General features: G+C 41.9%; 1 protein-coding gene and 1 pseudogene across 1 annotated transcript; both read right to left on the reverse strand.

The window, feature by feature from the left end:
• Positions 1-656: 656 nt before the first annotated feature.
• Positions 657-14040, reverse strand: faap100 (FA core complex associated protein 100). Its single transcript, XM_060940057.1, has 10 exons — positions 13963-14040; positions 13685-13839; positions 13482-13600; positions 12695-13350; positions 12367-12597; positions 10277-10433; positions 9303-10191; positions 1487-1603; positions 1320-1406; positions 657-1193 (listed from the first exon to the last, which is right to left on the reverse strand). The coding sequence occupies exons 2-10, from the start codon at positions 13829-13831 to the stop codon at positions 1068-1070; spliced, it is 2529 nt and encodes an 842-aa protein (XP_060796040.1). The 5' UTR covers positions 13832-13839; positions 13963-14040; the 3' UTR covers positions 657-1067.
• Positions 14041-14070: 30 nt separating this feature from the next.
• On the reverse strand, positions 14071-24531 carry LOC132897789 (antigen peptide transporter 2-like; annotated as a pseudogene).
• Positions 24532-26409: the final 1878 nt, after the last annotated feature.

Here is a 26409-nt window from a genome sequence, read left to right on the forward strand (position 1 = left end):
AGACATTTGTAATGTGCTTTTTCTTAGTAACACCTGTGCATAAAAGCATGTGCATGATTTAATAACAGCAAGTGGGGATGCACTTAGGCCATTACGTTATAGGAAATAAATTGTTTGAGCATTTTTCTTCCTCACACTCAAATCACAAGGCTTGTATTATTACTTGAAAGTAAAATCAGCTGATGACTGGATGCATGTTAGATTGTTAAAACATTTTCAAGGAACAAAGTCTGTCCAAGACAATCCCACATTCAGTTTTATATAAGGCTACACACACACACACACACCATGGCATATGTTTAATGCATGAACTTTTTGCAGCACTATATTTAGTCACTAATGGTTTTCATCTCATCATCTCTAGCTGCTTTATCCTTCTACAGGGTCGCAGGCAAGCTGGAGCCTATCCCAGCTGACTACGGGCGAAAGGCGGGGTACACCCTGGACAAGTCGCCAGGTCATCACAGGGCTGACACATAGACCTAGACAACCATTCACACTCACATTCACACCTACAGTCAATTTAGAGTCACCAGTTAACCTAACCTGCATGTCTTTGGACTGTGGGGGAAACCGGAGCACCCGGAGGAAACCCACGCGGACACGGGGAGAACATGCAAACTCTGCACAGAAAGGCCCTCGTCGGTCACGGGGCTCGAACCTGGACCTTCTTGCTGTGAGGCGACAGCGCTAACCACTACACCACCGTGCCGCCCCACTAATGGTTTTCTGAAGGGAAATGATTCCAGATTTTTTTTTTTTAAAGACAGATAGATTTTTATTGACAATGTATTTTTATGCACAGCTTAAATAATGGAAGTAAACTAACTTTATGGACTATTATGCATTGAAACCCAAAGATGAATAAATGTGTTAGAATGAAAATAAAAAGCATTCAAGATAAATATAGGATGAAAATAAAGCCACGGACTATAAATACACATGAAAAATTAAATACATTTTCATCCCCCCCCCAAAAAAAATATGAAACTTATGCATACATTTGCTTATTTTACATTGTTCCCTAGTGTAACCAAACTGATTAGTTTAAACTAGTGTGCGCGCGTTCACAGAATGACCAGTGGCTTCTCTCGGAGTTGCAGGTAAAGGTGTAACAGTGACTCTGACATCCTCCTTGTCTTCGTAACTCCATCAGCTGGGTCACGAAAGTCCTGCAGGTCCTTATAAAGACGCTGAAATAAACTTTGTTAGTGAGTCACTGTTTTTTTTTTTTTTTTCCCCCTCATTATCTTGCTAACATGCCTGGTGATCTCAGTACGTGCAAGCGGACATGGGTTATGATTAGATGTGGGTTTTACCTCCATCTGCCGAACAGCCTCACATAAGCGCTGTCCTCTGAGCTCTGCAAGCTTCTCAGTTTTCACAGCAGTATCCTTCAGAAGGGCCTGAAAGCATGACTCATTACATTAACTGTACAAGTAAGCTTGATTTTCACAGTGGGGAGATTTTTCGTATGTATGCGCACCTGAACACGTCGCAGGACAGCATGATGTAATCCACACACTGCAGACATGGAAACGCTCTCTACCTGAACCTCCACAACAGACAGAGGTCCTTCAGAGAGAAAGTCACTCAATATAACCTACAGATATGGACAGAGCATAACAGTACATTAATAGCAATAGTACAGTAACCATAAGACTGAGAAATGGGTTATAAGAAGTTTTTGTAATATTATAAAATGGTATGGAGTTTTTAAATCAGACATTTATAGAGGTTTTTGTTTTTCCAAATGATAGCAAGAACTAGTCTGCATTAAAACAGGCTGAAGTGAAACGAGGAATATACACTAACTTTAAAAACGCACATTGATAAAACTTGCTGAATTCGTGCTGAGTTTATCTCAAGAAGAAAAGAAATATATCACAATGGAAAAATAACTTTGTTCCGCCCGAATAAGTTCCAAATCTGTGCTCAAATCAGAATTTAAGGGAGTTGTACTCAATAACGTACAATATGACTCGGGTAGTCAATGACATGGACAGGCTTTAATTTTCAAACAAATTTTGCATACACTGTACACACAATCTTGCCTATAAATACCCGGGGGCAATGATGGGAAAATTGTCATTACTGAAGATGCCACGCCTAAGCCAAAATCAACGTGAACAGGCCATCGGGATGTTGCGTGCCGGAAGTACACAGACAGAGGTCGCCCGGCACTTCGGTGTTCATCATTCGACCATTTCCCGTTTGAGTCAGCGTTACAGACAGACGGGGAGCACCAGGGATCGTCCACGCCCTGGTCAGCCTCGAGTCACGACGCCAGTTCAGGATCAGCACATCAGGCTAGCTCACCTCCGTGACAGATTCCTGACACCCTCAGTCACTGCTGCTGAGACCCCTGGACGACACAGACCCAGAATCTCCAGCATGACGGTCCGAACATGGACCAACTGTCACTTTGAATTTTTTTATTGTGAATTAATTCTTGAGTTTGACAATAAATGTCCTTTATCGATGTTTCAAGATGTGTGTGCATTACATACAATATCATAAATTTCAAATATATGCAAGGATCTAAAGTGATATCGTGTTGAATTTCCATTGTGCGTTTTTAAAGTTACTTAGTATATTAAGACAACAGCAACTAAATTGAGCAGTGCACGGGGTGCAACTTGTAGCAGGATAACGAAAGCCCCCAAATCCTCCAAGAATTTGATTCCACCATTTATTTTTAGCCAGTGTTTATTTTGGATTCTTTCATATCACACTTTTTTTTTTGTAATTCTGGGCCAGATCTCTTACTTTGTCATTGGTCTACTAATCTTTATTTGCTTGCTATGTTTACTGATCTGTCCTGTCAGTCTGTATGTCCAGCTGTTTTCTGGGAATCGACAGTTTAGAGTGGGATGTGGACAACTTGTGTCTGTGAGGCAGCCATGGGCTCAAAGGGTTGCTGGTTCGATTCTCTGGACCGGGAGGAAAATCCATGGTTGTAGTGCCCTTGAGCAAGGCACCTAATGCCCAACTGCTCCTCAGGTGCTGGGTATGTGTCTGCTTGTCGTACGTTGCTCTAGATAAGAGTGTGTCTGCTAAATGCCTGTAACGTAATTGGAAGGTACTGGTAGTAGAGTTTTTGAAGAATTGGGCATGAGAACAGTTTCACCACTACCTAGAAATTCCACTATGCTACAGTGGTGCTTGAAAGTTTGTGAACCCTTTAGAATTTTCTATATTTCTGCATAAATATGACCTAAAACATCAGATTTTCACAGAAGTCCTAAAAGTAGATAAAGAGAACCCAGTTAAACAAGTGAGACAAAAATATACTTGGTCATTTATTTACTGAAGAAAATGATCCAATATTACATATCTGTGAGTGGCAAAAGTATGTGAACCTCTAGGATTAGCAGTTAATTTGAAGGTGAAATTAGAGTCAGGTGTTTTCAATCAATGGGATGACAATCAGGTGTGAGTGGGCACCCTGTTTTATTTAAAGAACAGGGATCTATCAAAGGCTGATCTTCACAACACATGTTTGTGGAAGTGTATCATGGCACGAACAAAGGAGATTTCTGAGGACCTCAGAAAAAGCGTTGTTGATGCTCATCAGACTGGAAAAGGTTACAAAACCATCTCTAAAGAGTTTGGACTCCACCAATCCACAGTCAGACAGATTGTGTACAAATGGAGGAAATTCAAGACCATTGTTACCCTCCCCAGGAGTGGTCAACAAACAAAGATCACTCCAAGAGCAAGGTGTGTAATAATCGGCAAGGTCACAAAGGACCCTAGGGCAACTTCTAAGCAACTGAAGGCCTCTTTCACATTGGCTAATGTTAATGTTCATGAGTCCACCATCAGGAGAACACTGAACAACAATGGTGTGCATGGCAGGGTTGCAAGGAGAAAGCCACTGCTCTCCAAAAAGAATATTGTTGCTCATCTGCAGTTTGCTAAAAATCACATGGACAAGCCAGAAGGCTATTGGAAAAATGTTCTGTGGACGGATGAGACCAAAATAGAACTTTTTGGTTTCAATGAGAAGCGTTATGTTTGGAGAAAGGAAAACACTGCATTCCAGCATTATCCCATCTGTGAAACATGGTGGTGGCAGTATCATGGTTTGGGTCTGTTTTGCTGCATCTGGGCCAGGATGGCTTGCCATCATTGATGGAACAATGAATTCTGAATTATACCAGCAAATTCTAAAGGAAAATGTCAGGGCATCTGTCCATGAACTGAATCTCAAGAAAAGGTGGGTCATGTAGCAAGACAACGACCCTAAGCACACAAGTCGTTCTACCAAAGAATGGTTAAAGAAGAATAAAGTTAATGTTTTGGAATGGCCAAGTCAAAGTCCTGACCTTAATCCAATCGAAATGTTGTGGCCTGAAGCGAGCAGTTCATGTGAGGAAACCCACCAACATCCCAGAGTTGAAGCTGTTCTGTACGGAGGAATGGGCTAAAATTCCTCCAAGCCGGTCTGCAGGACTGATCAACAGTTACCGCAAACGTTTAGCTGCAGTTATTGCTGCACAAGGGGGTCACACCAGATACTGAAAGCAAAGGTTCACATACTTTTGCCACTCACAGATATGTAATATTGGATCATTTTCCTCAATAAATAAATGACCAAATATAATATTTTTGTCTCATTTGTTTAACTGGGTTCTCTTTATCTACTTTTAGGACTTGTGTGAAAATCTGATATTGTTTTTGGTCACATTTGTGCAGAAATATAGAAAATTCTAAAGGGTTCACAAACTTTCAAGCACCACTGTACAAAACGCAAATTAAAATTTGTAGTAATCTGAAAGTCTGAAAGAAAATGGCGTAAATCTAAACTCCAGATTCATTATCAAATCTACAAAGGGATGTTATGTAAATACAACTTAGAAATTTCTAAAGCAAGACAGTCTTTTTTTGCTGACATTATTAATAGGAATATCAACAATGCCCGTGTGCTATTTTCTACAGTTGAAAAGCTAACAAACCCATCAAAACAAATGCCTTCTGAATTTCTCTCAGTTAATACATGCAACGACTTTGCATCTTTTTTCAAAGGAAAGATTGATAAAATATGTATGAATATAGCCACACAGGTGCAAACACTTCAAAATCTGGAACCATTGGATAACGAGAGAGGGGGTCGTAATACAATGTCAACATTTAGTTTAATTGATGTTGAGACTCTGAGAAAAACAGTACAAAGTCTCAGCTCCTCCACATCTGAACTGGACATTTTACCTACAGTCTTTTTCAAATCTGTTCTTCACCTAATATCAGACGAGGTACTTCAGATTATCAACACCTCTTTACGAACTGGCATGTTTCCCTCATCTCTGAAAAAAGCGGTTGTAAAACCCCTACTGAAAAAGAATAACCTGGATGTCTCAGTACTCAACAACTACAGGCCCATATCCAATTTGCCATTCGTTGGTAAAATAATTGAAAAATTTGTTTTTAATCAATTAATTGCCTTCCTGACATTAAACGGATGTTTTGATAAGTTTCAGTCAGGTTTTCGTGCCAATCATAGCACTGAAACAGCTCTTACTAAAGTCATGAATGACCTACGTCTTAATTCTGATGCTGGTAAAACATCAGTCTTGGTGCTTTTAGACTTAAGTGCTGCATTTGACACGGTAGATCATTCCATACTGTTACATCGACTGGAGCATTGGGTTGGATTTACTGGTATAGTAATCAACTGGTTAAAATCCTACCTACAACAAAGATTTTTTTTATGTGGCCATTGGAGGCCACAGTTCATCACCCGTGTCCTTGAACTGTGGGGTTCCCCAGGGCTCAATCCTGGGACCATTACTATTCAACCTTTATATGCTCCCACTTGGACAAATTATTAAGAATAACTCAATAAACTTCCATAGCTATGCAGATGACACTCAGCTTTACTTAGCTATGTCACCTAATGACTATGCCCCTCTTGAGTCTCTTCATAGATGCATTGACCAAATTAACAAATGGATGTCTCTCAATTTTCTTCAGCTGAACGCAGATAAAACTGAAGCAATTATATTTGGCAAAAAGGAGGAAAGGCTTAGGATTGCCACTGTTCTTGAAACTAAGGGGCTTAAAGCAAAGGATACTGTCAGAAACCTTGGTGTCCTTATTGACAGCGAACTTAACTTCAACAGTCATATGAAAGTGGTAAAAAAGTCTGCATTCTATCACCTAAAAAACATTTCTAAACTCAGGGGTCTCATGTCAAAACATGATCTAGAAAAACTTATTCATGCTTTCATCTCCAGTAGGGTTGATTACTGCAATAGCCTTTTCACAGGTCTTCCAAAAAAGACCATCAAAGAGCTTCAACTAATCCAAAATGCAGCAGCAAGGGTTCTTACAAGAACAAAAAGGGTAGTCCATATCACTCCAATCCTAAGGTCTCTGCACTGGCTCCCAGTGAGCTATAGAATTGACTTTAAAGCACTACTTCTTCTATTTAAAACATTAAATGGGATGGGACCCAGCTACCTACTGGATATGTTTCAATTATATGCACCAACTAGGTCTCTAAGATCACAAGAGAAAAACTTGCTAGTAATACCAGCTGTCAAAACGAAGTGTGGTGAAGCAGCCTTTAGTTGCTATGCTGCTAAGCTTTGGAACCAACTTCCAGATGATATCAAAAATGCTTCTACTGTTGTTAGTTTTAAATCCAGGCTCAAGGCAAAGCTGTTTTCAGATGCTTTCACTTGATTAATTTTTACCCAAGTAATTAATTTCCTTTAACATAATTTCTTTTAGGGCGGCACGGTGGTGTAGTGGTTAGCGCTGTCGCCTCACAGCAAGAAGGTCCTGGGTTCGAACCCCGGGTCCGGCGAGGGCCTTTCTGTGTGGAGTTTGCATGTTCTCCCCGTGTCCGCGTGGGTTTCCTCCGGGTGCTCCGGTTTCCCCCACAGTCCAAAGACATGCAGGTTAGGCTAACTGGTGGCTCTAAATTGACCGTAGGTGTGAATGTGAATGGTTGTCTGTGTCTATGTGTCAGCCCTGTGATGACCTGGCGACTTGTCCAGGATGTACCCCGCCTTTTGCCCGTAGTCAGCTGGGATAGGCTCCAGCTTGCCTGTGACCCTGTAGAAGGATAAAGCGGCCAGAGATAATGAGATGAGATAATTTCTTTTAATTTTGATTTTAATGATTTTACTTTATTTTAATTTCTTTTTAATCTTGGATTTTAATTATTTTACTTTTATTCTTTGTTACTGTGATCCTCGTAGATTTTGTCTGCGGGACGATTTTATTTGGTGATCCTCGTAGATTGTGTCTGCGGGACGATTTTTGGTGATCCTTGTGGAAGAGCCACGGGAAGAGCGCGCTTTATGTGATCCTCGTAGATTTTGTCTGCGGGACGATTTTTGGTGATCCTCGTAGATTTTGTCTGCGGGACGATTTTATTTGGACGATTTTATTTGGTGATCCTCGTAGATTTTGTCTACGGGACAATTTTTGGTGATCCTCGTGGAAGAGCCACGGGAAGAGCGCGCTTTATGAGTTAAACCCATAATAATTAATCTCGAGGCTGATTCCTTTTTTGAACTTTTATTTCATTTTATTATTTTATTTCTACTATTGGGCGGCACGGTGGTGTAGTGGTTAGCGCTGTCGCCTCACAGCAAGAAGGTCCTGGGTTCGAGCCCCGGGGCCGGCGAGGGCCTTTCTGTGCGGAGTTTGCATGTTCTCCCCGTGTCCGCGTGGGTTTCCTCCGGGTGCTCCGGTTTCCCCCACAGTCCAAAGACATGCAGGTTAGGTTAACTGGTGACTCTAAATTGACCGTAGGTGTGAACGTGAGTGTGAATGGTTGTCTGTGTCTATGTGTCAGCCCTGTGATGACCTGGCGACTTGTCCAGGGTGTACCCCGCCTTTCGCCCCTAGTCAGCTGGGATAGGCTCCAGCTTGCCTGCGACCCTGTAGAACAGGATAAAGCGGCTAGAGATAATGAGATGAGATGAGATTTCTACTATTGTTTAATTCTTATTATTTTTCTTCCCCAATTATTTTATGTAATTTTATTTTCTATTGTTTACTGTTCTGCTTTTACTTCTGTAAAGCACATTGAACTGCCACTGTGTATGAAATGTGCTATATAAATAAACTTGCCTTGCCTTGATTGTAACACGTTTTTATGCTAAATATGGGGCCATGCCCCCTTTTTGAAGGCTTAATATCTCCAAAACTAGCGGAGATATTGGCCTAAAATTTTGCACAGCAGTTATTAGTAACAAGGACATTAAAAAAAACCCCGAACAAAATCTGAGATGGTCAGATGGGAACTCTCTCTAAAATCTGGTGACTTGGCACGAAATTACCCAAAAACAAAATGACAGAGCACGTTGTTGAACCAACCGAGGACGAAATAAAAATTCTACTCGTAAACAAAACCCCCAAAAATACAAAAGAAAAGCAACAAAACATGGAATAAAAGTATTTGATGGTAAAAATGTATCTTTTTTTCCTCCCAAGAATTATTATTGCATTTTTCACAGATTGCTACTGTCATTTTGCCGGTTTGTTTACATTCTAAGCGGGAATGATTTCAAACGTTTTGTAAAAAATTATCAAATTCGCAAAAAATAAAAATGCTCCGTTTCTCAAAATCCAGTTAATGTGGATATAATAAAACAATTATTCCACTCAATCTAGTCGTACATGACTTATAGCCAACCCGGCGGTACACGCCTCATCAGCTCATGTACAACTCAATTTCGTGGAATAACTATTTTATATGCATCACACATGTACACAGAGCACATTTACAAAGTTGTAGACGTTGTCTCCTTACGGTAAATGTTTTGTGGAATGCCATGGTGGCATCATCTGCCAGTCAACGGTATCCTTTCCCCCAAGTTGTATTCGCCTCAATGTTGAGAGCAGTTTAATTCTGCCCACTTTGCGTCACCAGCGGTTATTCTGCCCGTCATCGCTACACGCCGCTGACTTTCACTGACTTGACATGATCGCTTGCTGCCACATCGCAGCAAATCGCTTCCTGTGTATGCTCCTTAGTTTTGAGTAAAAACCACTAACCAGGCATACATCCCACAGGAGGTGAAATTTGTCATGATATGAGTGGAAGGGGGGGGGGGGGGGGATTTATAAAAATGACAATTTATGCTATTAACTCAAATTACTACCCATTTCCTGTCTGATCATGCTAAAAAAAAAAGCATAATACAAAAATACTGAGGTAATTTTCTATATATAAATGTGCATTATACAGTAAAAACACTATTAGTACAATCCTGCATTTGGAATAATACATTACAAGGAAGCCAAAGATCAAATCTCCAGCAATCGATCCACAAGCATACCTCTTTGGTTAGCAGTCTGACGTCCTGTCTGTTCGGCCCTTTGGCACACACTACTGGACTCTGCACTAGGTCTTTTCCCTCTGTAGTTCCACACAGCAGCCATTTGAGCACGGAGACACACAGAAGTGCACTGCTACACTCACGTAAGCTGAGCCGGTTCCTCAGGAGCTCTGAGGAGATGTGGATTGCTACTGTACGTGGAGCAGCCCTCGGCACTGCCGGCTCATCTGTGTGAATCTGTCTGGAGCTCAGGAGCATGCGAGTGGCTTCCCAAGTGCTGTTTGAGAATACTTGTTTGGAAATATGGTCACCATTTGGGGCTGGCTCTCCTATCCTTAAGGCATCTAGCCAGTCCAGCGTTATCGTGTTCAGAGCCAGACAGATGCAACCGGTGTGTGTGAGAAATTGTGATAGTGAGGCGTCACTAGTTGAAAGCTGTCTGTATTCCTCTGGGTTAAGTAAAGACTGTAAAGGGTACACAAGTGAGCAGTGGATCTGGATTGGGAGAATTAAGTCACCGTCGATTTCGAGAGGTAATGTCACTTCGGTTTTCTGACCACAGTCTAATTTCATCGAAGCAAATGAGTAAGTTTGAGACAAGCCCCCTGCACTGACAGAAAGACTTGACTGCACTTGAAGGCAGAGAGTCCATCCTTGGTCTAAGGCACAAGAACTTTGGTTTTCCAATATGCAAGTGACAACCAAAGCGTCTTTTTGAAGTAGCGTACTCCATTTGGCTGCCCCCTGACAGCTGATTGGCGGCTGGCGATCACACGCCTCTTGGTCATTTTTCTGACGGGTTAAAAGCAATTGGCAGACGTTGAGAACGTGGTTCAGACGCTTGAGTGTGTTATTCTTCAATTCCAGCTGTTGTTTCTCTACTGTTGCTCTGGAAAATTCAGTTGTCACAATGGTGTCAGTTTTTTTTCTTCTGTTCAAAGCATCTCAAGTTAGATAATTTAAAATAATCTCACCTCTCCCAAACATTTCCAATACCAGCCAAGAGGTCTTTGATTTTCTGCCCAGCTTGTGTTGAAGCCAGTCTAGACACACTGGTTTTGTCCGAGTCCTGAGGGAGGGTCACCTGAAGAAGTCTTCCACTGAGAGACACAGCCAGGAGCTGAACACTGCCTACAATTCATACAATATACACGCTTAAGTGCAAAAGTTTGTAAACCTATACTTTGAAATGATTAGTCATATATTTGATGCATGGTTTTACCACAAGTAACAAAAATTGCTAAAAAGACGATGCTAAAGGTGCTCACTGCAAAGTCATCTGAAATTTTCAAAAAAATAATTTTTTTTTTTTTTTAAACTTGTGCATGGCATTTTTCTATGTCTCACAAGAACAAGATCATGCAGATGAAATGTGATCATTTGATGTGCTGAGGGTCGCTTTTCTCTACTTTGGGACTGAATATCCTACCTCTTGAGGTAAACAGTACGGCCCTACGGAAACAGTCGAACGCAAGGAGCTTTAACTAATTAGCATAACCACGGAACTGCATCACACCAAGATGGCGATGCACGGAAAACGCCGTGACGCTGCATTGACCGCGGAGAGTTTTGAGTCACAGGGATGTAATTTGTGGTTGACATTCGTGAATAGTTCCATGAAACAAAAGATGAATGTATCGTTTCTTTCTATGCAAGGTCAAAACATTAAGTGTATAACTCCATACTGTGGAATCGAGCTCATGCACTCTAAGGGTAAGATAGCTAAGCGCTAGCTAGAATGATCTAGTCATCTAACCCTGCTGTATCTTGAGTTGCACTCACTAGGCACTTTCCTTTTCTTTTCCACTGGTGGGAGAGCGGAGTCCACCATTTTTGCCCATGCCGACTTGTTTTGGCTAAAAGTAGGTCGGACGCCCCATGGTGGTGATGTGATATTGTTGCTCACTTGCTTCAGCAACCTCCGGAATCGTAAAACGCAGGACACTTTTTATCTTGGCAAAACATTTACACACAGGATACGCAGCGTGTGCAGCAGTGAAACATCTCGAAACTCCAACAGCAATAGAAATAGAACGTTTTGTCCAGAATTCAACTTTGCAGTCAGAACCTTTATGATATTCTTTGTCAAAATCAAATGATTTTTTTGATAGTGATATAATAAATATCAGCCTTTTCTCTTTTAGATCTTGTGACTGCTACCTGTCTTGGCCTCAATTGATGGTCCAAAGCAAAATGCTGTTTAAACTTTTCAGGTCAAAATAAACACGTGGTAAATATTTTAAGTCCACCTTAATGAGCCACTTTCAGATGAAGTAAAGCCCGGCGCACACGGGCAAGTTTCCGTTGCTTGGTCACGCAACTTTTTGACACAAGCGAAAAATCGCTTCGTGTGCGGATATTTGCGACGGTGATTTTTTTGTTGCTTGTGACAGATTGCAGGTATCAAACATGCTTGATATTCTGCAACAATTTTTTTTTTTAAATTGCCAAATCGCTGACTTGTTGCAGAGATATTGCCACGTATGCATGTCTTTGCGATAAGGAAGCAATTACCTCCAAAGGCTTAGCCGATCCCTGCCAGCGAAGTAGTCATGTGATTTCCATGTGAACTGCATCCCCCTTCCCAAATCGCCCACTGGTCGCAGATAATGCGCACACTAGAGGGGAAACTTGCGTCCAAAAATCGCAATACACTTGCGACGGAAAATCGCCCATGTGCGCCGGGCTTAACCGTAGCAGGGTTATTCAAACAAAATTTGTAAAAGGTCCAGTTACATAAAATTCCTTGCTTACAATGTCTGGATAAGGAACTAACATGACCAAATGGCTATTACAATTATATTAGCTTATGGCTAGAAATAAGACAATTTCAAGTGATTATCTTTTGTTTCACATTACCACTTTTGATTAGTACCATGGACTCTGACCAAATGAGACATCTGTTCTGAATTTGACACAGGAAGAAAAAGACACATACTTCTCTGTCCATTCCAGATATCATCTCAAATCAATCAATCAGTCACAGATCACTGAGTTTTGGTTAATAAAATAAACCAAACATTCTCGCTTCCCCAAGTTTCATTTAAGGAGGAAACCACTGAACCTGCAGGACTGATGAAAGGCTCAGTTAGTGCGATTACTCGACACACGTTTAGACAAACCACACTCTCTGGCCTTGTGCGGTCTCCCTCGGACACTGCTGTGATGGATGATGAAGGTGTCAAGGTCTTGCTCAGGGACAAGCAGAACAGGTTTGTGGCAGTGCTGTAGTATAAATGGTCACCATCTACACGAGCACATACCACAGGCCCCTGCACAACGTGTTCAATGAATCCTTTAGAAAGAGATCAACAGTGCTTAGTGTTATCAAAAAAAAACAACCACTTAATACTCATTACTATAGAACTACAATATTAAACTGTGAACCTTACGGCAGTCTGCTGCCTTTCCAACAGAGCTTCTTTCACTGGCCCTGATCAGCAGGCTTCTACCCCTCTGACCAATCACAACCAGGCATTGTGGACCCTGATCCCCAATAACAGATGTCCCAATAAATGCTACTGGCTGCTCTAAGCTGTAGAAAATCTGGACTCGTGGCTTTTGTTCTCCCTTTGAGCCGGTTAGTGCAGGTAGGAGTAGCGGGAAAAAAACAAGACGTCCATCAGGTAAACCACAAAGAATGATGGGAGAATTTATAAGCGATGCATCAACTCCAAATAAGAGCCTGAAAAGGAGAGGATCGAGACAGGGGTGACGTTTACAAGCGTGTCCTTTAGGTGAGGAGTTGGGGTAGATGCATGCCAATGTTGGAGCTGAACTCATCCTAGCCTGCAAATCCACATCATTCTGAGGAACTCCTGTAACAGCTGGGACCTGAAGTCCTGCACGTTTCTGAAACACCGGGGATCTGGTTGAACAATGCGGCAATTCATAGAGGTGAAAAGTCCAGAAAGACTCCTGTAGACTGACAGTAACGAGTAGGTCCTCTGCTATAGTGAAAGAGAGCACATTGCCATTTTTCACGAGAACGGAATCCCTGGACACCACGGACAAGGCAGGGTCATCACACTGCTGTGCTGAGAAGGAGCTGTGGATAAAATTGAAGGAAAGCAAAAGAGCAAGGTTTTCGAGGAAACATGTAATGGTGCAGGAAGATCATAAAACGTTTAGTGAAAAATGTCATCGGTTATCTAGAGACGATGAGTCAAAATGTTTTACCTGGATTCGGGATAAAGAGTGGAAGAGTAAAGGAGATGATTCTCACAGAGAGCATAGAGACTGCACTGATCAGCACTTAAGGCCAGGGATGTGACTGGAGAATCAAACTGTAGGACAGTCTGGAACAAAAAAACATTTTCCCTTCATTAGACATTAATCTGTACTGAAACAACAATACTACAGATTCAGGGAAACCCACTTGCCTTAACTCTTCTCTCTTGGCTACTAAAAACGAGCACATGTTCAGTCCCAGTGCTTAAGATCACATCTGCTCCATGATAGATCACTTCTGCAGAAAGCAAGTCACCAAAATCTGCCCAGCACTCAACAAGACACCTCACCCCTTCCATAGTCTCTCCTTGTGATAATCCAAGTTCAAGACATTACTTATTTCACATGCTTTTCTATTCCAGACTCAACACCACACAGTAAGTCTGGAAAAAAAAAAAAAAAGTCACGTGGGAATTGATCAGCCACTCACCATCAATCTCTTCTTCTCTTCTACTTAAATGTTGTGCTGCATGTGATTGTACAGTTTCCTGCCCTCTGTTGGGCTTTATCATCTTCTTCTTCAAAACGACACGGTTGACGTCTAACCAAAAGGCGTGTTACCGCCACCTACTGGACTGGAGTGTGGGTAGAAAAGTCAAACAACAACTCAAAATGTTTCCCTATCTCCTATTCACCAACCCTGTATTATTTATTTATTTATTTATTTATTTATTAAAAAGTGTTTTCCCAGCATTAGACAAAATGTCTCAGCAGTACCACATTTACATTTAAAGTTCAAATATCTGGTGTCAACTGTACCAAAGAAAGAAAGAAAGCACAACTTTATTCATGGCGGCACGGTGGTGTAGTGGTTATAGCGCTGTCGCCTCACAGCAAGAAGGTCCTGGGTTCGAGCACCGGGGCCGGCGAGGGCCTTTCTGTGTGGAGTTTGCATGTTCTCCCCGTGTCCGCGTGGGTTTCCTCCGGGTGCTCCGGTTTCCCCCACAGTCCAAAGACATGCAGGTTAGGTTAACTGGTGACTCTAAATTGACCGTAGGTGTGAATGTGAGTGTGAATGGTTGTCTGTGTCTATGTGTCAGCCCTGTGATGACACATAGTGTACCCCGCCTTTCGCCCGTAGTCAGCTGGGATAGGCTCCAGCTTGCCTGCGACCCTGTAGAAGGATAAAGCGGCTAGAGATAATGAATGAATGAATGAACTTTATTCATCACACACTTGTGAAATTTCCTCTCTGCATTTAACCCATCTGAAGCAGTGAACACACACGTGAGCAATGAGCGCACACACATACCCAGAGCAGTGGGCAGCCATGCGAACAACGCCCAGGGAGCAGTTAGGTGCCTTGCTCAAGGGCACCTCTGCCCAAGGCCATCCCATATTAACCTAACCACGTCTTTGGATCGTGGGGGAAACTGGAGTACCCGGAGGAAACCCACACAGACACAGGGAGAACATGCAAACTCTACACAGAAAGGCCCTCGCCGGCCGCTGGGTTCGAACCCAGAACCTTCTTGCTGTGAGGCGACCGTGCTAACCACTACACCACCGTGCCGCCCAAGCAGTGGTCGAGTTGTAAAATCAAACCAGGGGGGATGGTGAAATTTTTAGTCGCGTGTCGACCCATCGGTCGGTCCGTCGGTGGGAAACTGGTTTGCTTTTAGGAGGGTTTGCACACAACGTAGGTCTGTGGACCTTGTTCATTTACCAGACGTACAGTATTTTGTGCTGATAAAGTGTGTAGTACACACTGTGTACCCTTTTTATTGTTGTAAAAACAATAAAACATAGGGTGCTGTATACAGTGGTGCTTGAAACTTTGTGAACCCTTTAGAATTTTCTATATTTCTGCATAAATATGACCTAAAGCATCTTTAGATTTTCACACAAAGCCTAAAAGTAGATCAAGAGAACCCAGTTAAACAAATGAGAAAAAAATATTGTACTTGGTCATTTATTTATTGAGGAAAATGATCCAATATTACATATCTGTGAGTGGCAAAAGCATATGAACCTTTGCTTTCAGTACCTGGCGTGACCCCCTTGTGCAGCAATAACTGCAACTAAACATTTCTGGTAACTGTTGATCAGTCCTGCACACTGGCTTGGAGGAATTTTAGCCCATTCCTCCATACAGAACAGCTTCAACTCTGGGATGTTGGTGGGTTTCATCACATGAACTACTCGCTTCAGGTCCTTCCACAACATTTCGATTGGATTAAGGTCAGGAATTTGACTTGGCCATTCTAAAACATTAACTTTATTCTTCTTTAACCATTCTTTGGTAGAACGATTTGTGTGCTTAGGGTCGTTGTCTTACTGCATGACCCACCTTCTCTTGAGAGTCAGTTCATGGACAGATGTCCTGACATTTTCCTTTAGAATTCGCTGGTATAATTCAAAATTCATTGTTCCATCAATGATGGCAAGCCGTCCTGGCCCACATGCAGCAAAACAGGCCCAAACCATGATACTACTGCCACCATGTTTCGCAGATGGGATAAGGTTCTTATGCTGGAATGCAGTGTTTTCCTTTCTCCAAACATAATGCTTTTCATTTAAACCAAAAAATTCTATTTTGGTCTCATCGTCCACAAAACCTTTTTCCAATAGCCTTCTGGCTTGTCCACGTGATCTTTAGCAAACTGCAGATGAGCAGCAATGTTCTTTTTGGAGAGCAGTGGCTTTCTCCTTACAACCCTGCCATGCACACCATTGTTGTTCAGTGTTCTCCTGATGATGGACTCATGAACATTAACATTAGCCAGTGTGAGAGAGGCCTTCAGTTGCTTACAATTTACGCTGGGGTCTGTTGTGACCTCGCCGACTATTACACGCCTTGCTCTTGGAGTGATCTTTGTTGGTCGACCACTCCTGGGGAGGGTAACAATGGTCTTGAATTTCCTCCATTTCTACACAATCTGTCTGACTGTGGATTGGTGGAGTCCAAACTCTTTAGAGATGGTTTTGTAACCTTTTCCAGTCTGATGAGCATCAACAACGCTTTTTCTGAGGTCCTCAGAAATCTCCTTTGTTCGTGCCATGATTCACTTCCACAAACGTGTGTTGTGAAGATCAGACTTTGATAGATCCCTGTTCTTTAAATAAAACAGGGTGCCCACTCACACCTGATTGTCATCCCATTGATTGAAAACACCTGACTCGAATTTCACCTTCAAATTAACTGCTAATCCTAGAGGTTCACATACTTTTGCCACTCACAGATATGTAATATTGGATCATTTTCCTTAATAAATAAATGACCAAGTATAATATTTTTGTCTCATTTGTTTAACTGGGTTCTCTTTATCTACTTTTAGGACTTGTGTGAAAATCTGATAATATTTTAGTTCATATTTATGCTGAAATCTAGAAAATTCTGAAGGGTTCACAAACTTTCAAGCACCACTGTACTTATTACCTCGGTGGGTTAAGCAGGTGCTACATGCAAAGTAAGTAAGGGAAAGTGTACAAGACAGTAGTAAGACCGGCAATGTTGTATGGTTTGGAGACAGTGGCACTGATACGGTAAAAAGACAGGAGGCTGAACTGGACATAGCTGAGCTGAAAATGCTGAGATTTTCATTGGGAGTGACAAAGTTGGACAGGATTAGAAATGAGAATATTAGAGGGACAGGACATGTAGGGCATCTTGGAGACAAAGTGAGAGAGGTGAGATCGAGATGGTTTGGATATGTACAGAGGAGAGATCCAGGGTATATTGGGAAAAGAATGCTGGAGATGGAGTTGCCAGGTAGAAGGAAAAGAGGAAGAGCAAAGATGAGATTTATGGATGTGGTGAAGGAGGACATGAGGAGGGTTGGTGCTACAGAAAAAGATACAGAGGACAGGAGGAGATGGAGGGACATCGTCCGCTATGGCGACCCCTAACGCCTAATGGGAACAGCCAGAAGAAGAAGAAGACGAAATGTAAATGCTCTATTCATTTTAGTCTGGTTTTTGGTTGTGAATACACTGCAGTAGTAGGCTACACATTTCACTGTCTTAACAGTGTTGCCAATTTAGCAACTTTGTGATAACAATAAATGATGTATTTATGGAAATAGATAATGGGATGGGGTGGCACGGTGGTGTAGTGGTTAGCGCTGTCGCCTCACAACAAGAAGGTCCGGGTTCGAGCCCCGTGGCTGGCGAGGGCCTTTCTGTGCGGAGTTTGCATGTTCTCCCCGTGCCCGCGTGAGTTTCCTCCGGGTGCTCCGGTTTCCCCCACAGTCCAAAGACATGCAGGTTAGGTTAACTGGTGACTCTAAATTGACCGTAGGTGTGAATGGTTGTCTGTGTCTATGTGTCAGCCCTGTGATGACCTGGCGACTTGTCCAGGGTGTACCCCGCCTTTCGCCCGTAGTCAGCTGGGATAGGCTCCAGCTTGCCTGCGACCCTGTAGAAGGATAAAGCGGCTAGAGATAATGAGATGAGATGGGATGGGGTTTCCGCTCTTCATGGATGACGGAGAAATTTGGAAGAGGGAAAGAAATCTGGAATTCATTGTAAAGAAACTGTAGGATGCTATTAAGGAAGTACAAGAACGGTCATATCAATGGAGTTTGAAATTTTCACTTGACAAGACAAAGATAATGATCTTTACAAGGAAAAGAATTGGTCTTGAGATATTAAAATTATATAAATCAGGAGTTGGAGAGAGTGAAACATTAAGTGTCTAAGGTTATGGTTTGATGAAAGAATTACATGTGCTGTACATATTCAGAAAATATTAGACAAATGTAAGAAAGTACTAAACTTAATGAGGTGTTTAACTGGAAGAGAATGGGGCACAGACAGAACTGCTTTGAAGACCAGATACAATGGATTCATTCAATCAATAATAGATTATGGTAGTGTGCTGTATGGATCAGCAGCAGGAACATCTCTCAAAGCATTAGATAATATTCAATATCAGGCTTTGACATAAAGGAAGGAATATTGACAAAGAAAACATTGAGATACATCTCAATATCAAATATTTGCCTATGATTTCTTTGTCAGTATTACTTCTTCCCACATCCTAGTTGCTTTACTGTTTGTGAGGCCTGGGACCAAATGGCGCATGTGATGCATTTCCTTCTGATTAAAAAGATGGACGGTATGTTCATCCAATCAGTGACGATCCTTGTCGATAGCATGTTCCTACTATTTCCACTAGAAGTTAAAGTTGTTGTGTTTTCTGCTTTGTGGTTGTGTTTTTGGTTTTGCGATTTGCCATTGTGACTATCTATTTATTGTTGTGTTTTGTGATTTGTTGTTGTGTTTTCCCATTTGTGGTTGTGATTTGCCCTTCAGGGCCACCGTACCTTCCCGAGCAACGAGTGATGGCAAATGAGGCTCTGAAGTAAGGATGGATGGATCGATACCAAAATTTCGATACTGATGGTTAAGTTTTGAGAATCGATCCTTATATTGAAAAATCAATAACAGCTGCTGCTTTAAAATGGGGAATGGGGAAGCCATGGCCTAAAGGTTAGAGAAGTAGCTTTGGGACCAAAAGGTTACTGGTTCTATTCCCTGGACCAGCAGGAATATGTGTAGGTGGGGGGAGTGAACGAACAGCACTTTCTTCTCCCTCTACATGCATGGCTGTGATGCCCTTGAGCAAGGCACCTAACCCCCAACCGCACCCCTGATCCTGCAGCACAAATGCCCACTGCATGGGTATGTGTGCGTGCTCACATCCCCAAATAGATTAAATGCAGAGAAAGAATTTCACTGTGCTCTAACATACATGTGATGAATTAAGGCTTAAAATTCCTAAAAAATGTAAAAGTGTTGATTTCATTTTATTTTTTTTTTAAATTGTTGGTTAGGATAAGAACTACTTTTCCTTCCGCCTTCTTGCTCTACTCCCAACAACGACAGTAGTAAGGCACGTGCCACATAGAGAAACAGATTCTGTCAGTTTGCCAGCACCATTTGGAGCGATTTCATTATATTGAACAACACTAAAGCAAAATGTGACTCTTAAAATAAAAAAAATACAAAACACTGCTGATTAAACACAATACAATTGATTTAATAAATAAAACTGAATCAACCACAGCAGCACACAGTGACAAATTTGCCTGTTAAATATCAATAAATTACAGGCAGCTACAGTTGCCAGCATTAAACTGTTACTCTACAGTGTACCGTATCTACTGTAATCTACAACAGTTTATTACTGTAACAGTATTACAATGCTGTGCTGTATAGAATATAAACTTTGATATAATACTGTATTCTGAATTTCAGTTTCTTACAGTTCTATTAAAATACATTAAAATGCTAATTACATAATATATTAAAGGCTAAATCATGACAATAATGCACATAAGGCTAAATTTAATAAACATAACAGGATTCAAAATGTTTAAACGGTATGTATTCAAGCACATTATTGTTTAAATAAAATGTATCACATTCACAACCTCAGGGCAGCATGGTGGTGTAAGAAGGTTCCGGGTTCGAGCCCAGGGGCCAACAGGGGCCTTTCTGTGCGGAGTTTGCATGTTCTCCCCGTGTCTGCGTGGGTTTCCTCCGGGTGCTCCGGTTTCCCCCACAGTCCAAAGACGTGCAGGTTAGGTTAACTGGTGACTCTAAATTGACTGTAGGTGTGAATGTGAGTGTGAATGGTTGTTTGTCTCTATGTGTCAGCCCTGTGACGATCTGGTGACTTGTCCAGGGTGTACCCCGCCTCTCACCCATAGTCAGCTGGGATAGGCTCCAGCTTGCCCGCGACCCTGCATAGGATAAGCAGTTACAGATAATGGATGGATTCACAATCTCATCTCATTATCTCTAGCCGCTTTATCCTGTTCTACAGGGTCGCAGGCAAGCTGGAGCCTATCCCAGCTGATTACGGGCGAAAGGCGGGGTACACCCTGGACAAGTCGCCAGGTCATCACAGGGCTGACACATAGACACAGACAACCATTCACACTCACATTCACACCTACGGTCAATTTAGAGTCACCAGTTAACCTAACCTGCATGTCTTTGGACTGTGGGGGAAACCGGAGCACCCGGAGGAAACCCACACGGACACGGGGAGAACATGCAAACTCCGCACAGAAAGGCCCTTGTCGGCCACGGGGCTCGAACCCGGACCTTCTTGCTGCAAGGCGACAGCGCTAACCGCTACACCACCGTGCCGCCCTGGATTCACAATTTCAGAGTAAAAACACCGAATGAGTCTGAACAATCTGGAAAAAATGTATTTGCAGCTGACCAAAATTTTGTAGGCACATAAGTACATGGAAACAAAAGACTTTTTTGGCAGATCCAATTAAAATGTTCTTAAAAAAATAAAATACTTTTTTTATTTTAAAAACAAAATTCCGAATTCTCATATTTCCAACATCCAGGTTTGGAACAAGGAACAGAAGCACTCAAGATTTTTGTAAAAATCTAAAGTAGCCTACTGTACACAAAAGAAGAAACTCACAAAATGACATTCATGGTTTAAAAAGTTCAGATTATTATACTCACCTTCATGTTGGTCACCATGTCTTTTTGATACAGCATAAAAGCCAGAAGGCTCCCACTGCTTAGCTGACCAGAGGAGATGAGACGGCGTCCAAGAAGCACCATAGCCACCCTCAGGCTCAATGACAGACACTACAACAGGATAAATGCAACAACCTGAACAATCCATCACGCACTGAAACAAGCAGGAGGAACCACCATTATCAACAACAGCACTGAACTGCGCGCTGCAGACTAATACGGCATGTAGGGATACCAAAATGAAGTCAGTGTGACTGGAGACTAGACTAGAGGTGTGCATGAAGATTAAGGAACCAAAATATTGCAGATATGCATCAATTTTGGTCAGGAAAGAGCGTTCTAGCAAAAATGTTCTGTGTAAAATTCCATTATATCGCTTGTTTTAAATAAAACATTTAACATAAAACATTTAAATAAAAACGCTTAATCTATAGACATTTGTCTCATTTGGGTAGGCATTAAAAAGATGATTGTAATTATAATATTTTCATGATGCTGTTTCAGAGTAACACAATGACAAGCCTGGCAGATGCACAAACAGCTATGAGCACTGATTAATGTATTAGAAAAGGTGGATAAGATTTTTCTGGCCCCCAGTTAAACTCAGTAGATTGGTAGGTCTTCAGGCATTACAATAGTCCATAGTAGTCCATGCGCTGTGTTCATTATACAAATTAAATAGAAAATTTGTTGATCACCACATCATTATGGATCATGAGAAATATCATAGACAGTTACAATCAGAAACAACACTGTCAATGACGGCGTAGCTCACTCTGGCCCTGTCTAGTCCAGAAGGAACAATTTAAAGTGGGCCACCTTGCGCAATAAACGTTGCAAGTTATAGACACTATATAGAAGCTATATACACCCTAGGAATACCGACCTATTTGCCAGAAAGAATCCAAACTGGCAAGGAATTGACCGAGAAGAAGCGACTTTTGTTGAACTGCTCATTAAGGCTTAATTAGTTCATAACTTCATTAATAATTGCAATTAAGTAAATCTGGGTAGAAGTTATATGCACCCTAGGTAGCCCTACCTTCATGCCAGAAAGAATCAAAATCAGTGACGAATTGAGGGAGAAGAAGCGATTTGTGTGGAAACTGCTCATTAGGGCTTAATTACTCCATATCTTCATTATTAATTGCAATTATACAAATTTGGGTAGATGCTATATGCACCCCAGGCAGACCTACCTTCCTGCCAAAAAGAATAAAAATTGGTGAAGAATTGAGAGAAGAAGCAATTTTCGTGAAACGTGGACGACGCTGGATGGACGGACGACAGACAACACATGATGGCATAAGCTCATCGCCTGTCAGCCGGATGAGCTAATAACTGTAGGAGCAAGTGGGAGTGGTTCAGGTATGCTATATGGCCAAAGGTTTGTAGACATCTGACCATCACAGAGGAGGCCTGAGTTGTAGTTCAGTCGGGGTTGTAGTTCATCCCAAAGGTGCTCAGTGGGTTAGCGTCAGTATCCAAAAACATTCGAGACAAATGTGTGCTTCCAACTTTGGGCCAACATTCTGGGGAAGAACTATATATGGGTGTGATGGTCGCATGTCCAAATGTTTGGTTATTTAGTGTGTCTGTGAGAGCAGGTGGGCACGGGATTAAAAACAGTCCCATGCACAGTGCTACAGTATGTAATGGCTCACTTTGCGCAGAAGGTGGTGGACTGCACTGGAAATGCCCTTGCACTGCAGTATCTGAAGCTTCCTGTCCAGAGCCTCTTGGTACCACTTCAGCTCCTGAGTCTCAGCCCTGAAGCTCCGCACCGTCTTTACAGACCTGATGGCAGATGAGGCCAGCTGCTCGACTTCAGCCAGGCAGTCCTGCAGCTCACTTGATCTTTTCTGCACATTAGGACAGAGTGAAAATACGATGATAAAACTGCAGTGACAAAACAGCCTTTCCACTACAAAAGACCTGGTGAGGAATCTTTTCCTTTATGCAACCGAAGATCTTTATTAAGGAATGTCAGCTAAAATTATAAAAAGGGTAGCATGGGAAAACTACTAGAACATAAATCAGTTACTAAATATGGGGAAACAAAGTCAATTACCTGGTAGTAAATGTTGTAATAGTTCTGTAGCACAGCGAGGAGAGGCATCTCCACACAGGTGAGGAGTGTGAGCTGCCAGGACAGGCTGAGCATCTGCACAAGCATGCCACATGTCTTAACCAGACTTCTCAGGAGCACATTTACATTCAGGGCTATAGAGCAGCCCATTTTATCAGTGTCGGAGGCCAGTCGCGATGTCAAGCTTCCTGTAAGAGGAAAGGCAGAGCGCTGCTGTAAGAAAAGATCCTGAAGATTTAATTTTATGAGGTTTCTTTGAAAGAAAATCATTAAGATCTTCAGAATCAATGATTTCCTGTATATATTGCACACAACCTGGTTTATTTTCTTCAAAGAAGCTTATTTCCTGTTTCATCAGGTTCTGAAACAGCATGTGTCGATTTCTCTTGTTGAGTCTGCTCAGGCTACACATGAACATGCCTCCTCTCAAGCCAGAGAACATAGAACTAAGAAATAAAAGCACATTGGGTGAAATGAGTTTTGCACAAATCCCGGAAGACAATGACAGCAAGAGAGGAATCCAACATGCATTTACCTTCCAAATGAGTAAAACGCCATGCATGCAATGGCCCACAAGAAGTTGTCATGCTTGTATTCTCCACTCAAACCATCAATGATTTTCCCCACGTAGTACGGAATACGTGACTCAACTGAAAAGAAGGAATAACATTACACTGGAAACACTGTCATATGCTATACTGCTCTATAGCATATTCAAGCAATACATTTGCATTTAAAAATCACTATTTTATGCTCAAACAATTAAATTAGAGTCACCGAAACCACAAAAGAGCACAGGTCTTAAACTTACATAATGCAGCCAAGATGAGGAAGAAAAAGGCCGCCCCCAGGTGAAGGTAGTCTGGTTTTGAACAGTGAATCACTCATCAGGAGAACCTTGGCCTCTTGTCCTTTCTTCACCTTTTTACTAGGGAATGCCTTGTCCCACATCAGATGGATCAGAATGCCAGTCAGTGCATTTAAAACCACCATGGAGGGGACAGGCACAGGACTAAAGCCACACCTCCCTCCAAGAACTAGTGTTTGCACCATGTCAAACACAGGAGCTACAAAACACTGTAATGCTACCCAGGGCTTCAGAAGATTGTGTGTGGTCTTATCCAGGGTGGCTAAACTGACTGTGTAAAGCAGAAACCAGCTGAAAGCCCTGAAAGCCCACAGCCATGTCAGGTTCATGTGCAAAGCACCTTCAGAGCACAGAAGTGCAGTCCACAGGGCGAGCCAGAGGATCAGGTCCTGGAAAAGGAGAGCTCCATATGCACGGCATGCAGAGCCTGCAGCCAGGTCAGCCATCACAAGCTAGTGATCAGAGGAGTTCAAATCCACACACTGCCACAGAGACTCTATTGGGTCTTTGAGCATGTGTCAACTGCTTGGGCTGGAGATCCAATGAAATGTAAGTTATTTTGGATAAAAATTTCAATGGATGTGTTCACATATCTCTTCTCTTCCCTGAAAAACAAAGAGAAATGCATACTCAAAAAATTAGAATACCGTGAAAAAGTTTTTTTTTTCGTAATTTAACTCTAAAACGTAAACTTTCGTATATTCTTTATTCATTACACGTAGAGTGAAATATTTCAAGACTTTTTTGTTTTAATTTTGATGATTATGGCTTATAGTTCATGAAAATCAGAAATCCAGTATCTCAGATTATTAAAATATTTCCTAAGATCAATTAAAAAGTGATTTACAATACAGAAATGCCCAACTTCTCAAAAGTATGTTCATTTATACACTCAATACTTGGTTGGGGCTCCTTTACCACAAATTACTGCACCAGTGCAGCATGGCATGGAGGCGATCAGCCTGTAGCACTACTGAGGTGTTACTGAAGCCCAGGTTGTTTTGATAGCAGCCTTCAGCTGGTCTGTATTTTTTGGGTCGGGTGTTTCTCATCTTCCTCTTGACAATATCCCATAGATTCTCTCTGGGGTTCAGGTCAGGTGAGTTGGCTGGCCAATGAAGCACAGTAATATCATGGTCAGCAAACCATTTGGTAGTAATTTTGGCACTGTGGGCTGGTGCTAAGTTCTGCTGGAAAAGGAAATCAGCATCTCCATAAAGTTTGTCAGCAGATAGAAGCATGAAGTGCTCTAAAATCCCCTGGTAGATGGCTGTGTTGACTTTGGACTTGATCAAACACAGTGGACCAACACCAGCAGACGGCATTGTACCTCAAATCATCACAGACTGCAGAAACTTCACACTGGACTTCAAACACCTTGGATTCTGTGTCTCTCCACTCCTCCTCCAGATTCTAGGACCTTGATTTCCAAATGAAATGCAAAATTTACTTTCGTCTGAAAAGAGGACTTTGGACCACTGAACAATAATCCAGTTCTTTCTCTTTTTAGTCCAGGTAAGATGCTTCTGATGTTGTCTCTGGTTCAGGAGTGGCTTTATATTAGGAATGTGACAGTTGTAACCCCTTTCTTGAAGACGTCTGTGCGTGGTTGCTCTTGGTGCACTGACACCAGCCTCAGTCCATTCCTTGTGAAGTTCTCCCAAGTTCTTGAATCGACTTTTCTTGACAATCCTCTCAAGGCTGCAGTCATCCCTGTTACTTGTGCACCTTCTCCAGCCAGCCTTTTCAGCAATGACCTTCTGTGGCTTGCCCTCCTTGTGGAGGGCGTCGATGATGGTCTTCTGGTCAACTGTCAAATCAGCAGTCTTCCCCGTGATTGTGGTTGTCTGTACTGAACTAGCCCGAGAGATACACGGTATTTATACTGTTTTACTCAAACCGGAAATGAAATATTCTAATAATTTTGAGGGTATTTTTTTGCACTGTAGACCATCATTATCAAAATTTAAAAAATGCTTGAAACATTTTAGTTTACGTGTAATGAGTCTATAATTTATTACATTTTCACTTTCTTAAATAAGTGATGGAAAATATTGAACTTTTCCATGATATCCTAATTGTTTGAGATGCACTGGTATATGTAATCCTCTCTGAAAGACCTTGTGATCCTGATTATTTTACATGGCAAAAGCTAAAAGATCTCTAATTAAAAGCAGTGGGAGCTAGTTGCTTTAATTTGGCCAATGCTGGTCTTATTGCTGGTTTAGTGGATGAGTAAATAAGGCTATGTTAGAAAACCAGCTAAACCAGGATAATCATATGGTGACCAGCAAAAACACAACGTACACTGGTCTAAAACCAGTTTGTCCTGGTGACCAGCAAAAACACAACGTGTACTGGCCTAAAACCGGTTTGTCCAGGTGACCAGCAAAAACACAACGTGCACTGGTCTAAAGCCAGTTTGTCCTGGTGACCAGCAAAAACACAACGTGTACTGGTCTAAA

The sequence above is a fragment of the Neoarius graeffei genome, chromosome 14, assembly GCF_027579695.1.
Source record: "Neoarius graeffei isolate fNeoGra1 chromosome 14, fNeoGra1.pri, whole genome shotgun sequence".
In the NCBI taxonomy this organism is placed as follows: Eukaryota; Metazoa; Chordata; class Actinopteri; order Siluriformes; family Ariidae; genus Neoarius; species Neoarius graeffei.

Coding starts and splice junctions, on each gene's coding strand:
- faap100 (XM_060940057.1), bottom strand. CDS start 13,831: ATGGAAGGGGTGAGGTGTCTTGTTGAGTGCTGGGCAGATTTTGGTGAC. Junction 13,601..13,684: donor GCCAAGAGAGAAGAGTTAAG/GCAAGTGGGTTT, acceptor TTTTTGTTCCAG/ACTGTCCTACAGTTTGATTC. Junction 10,434..12,366: donor GCCTTTCATCAGTCCTGCAG/GTTCAGTGGTTT, acceptor TATGAATTGTAG/GCAGTGTTCAGCTCCTGGCT.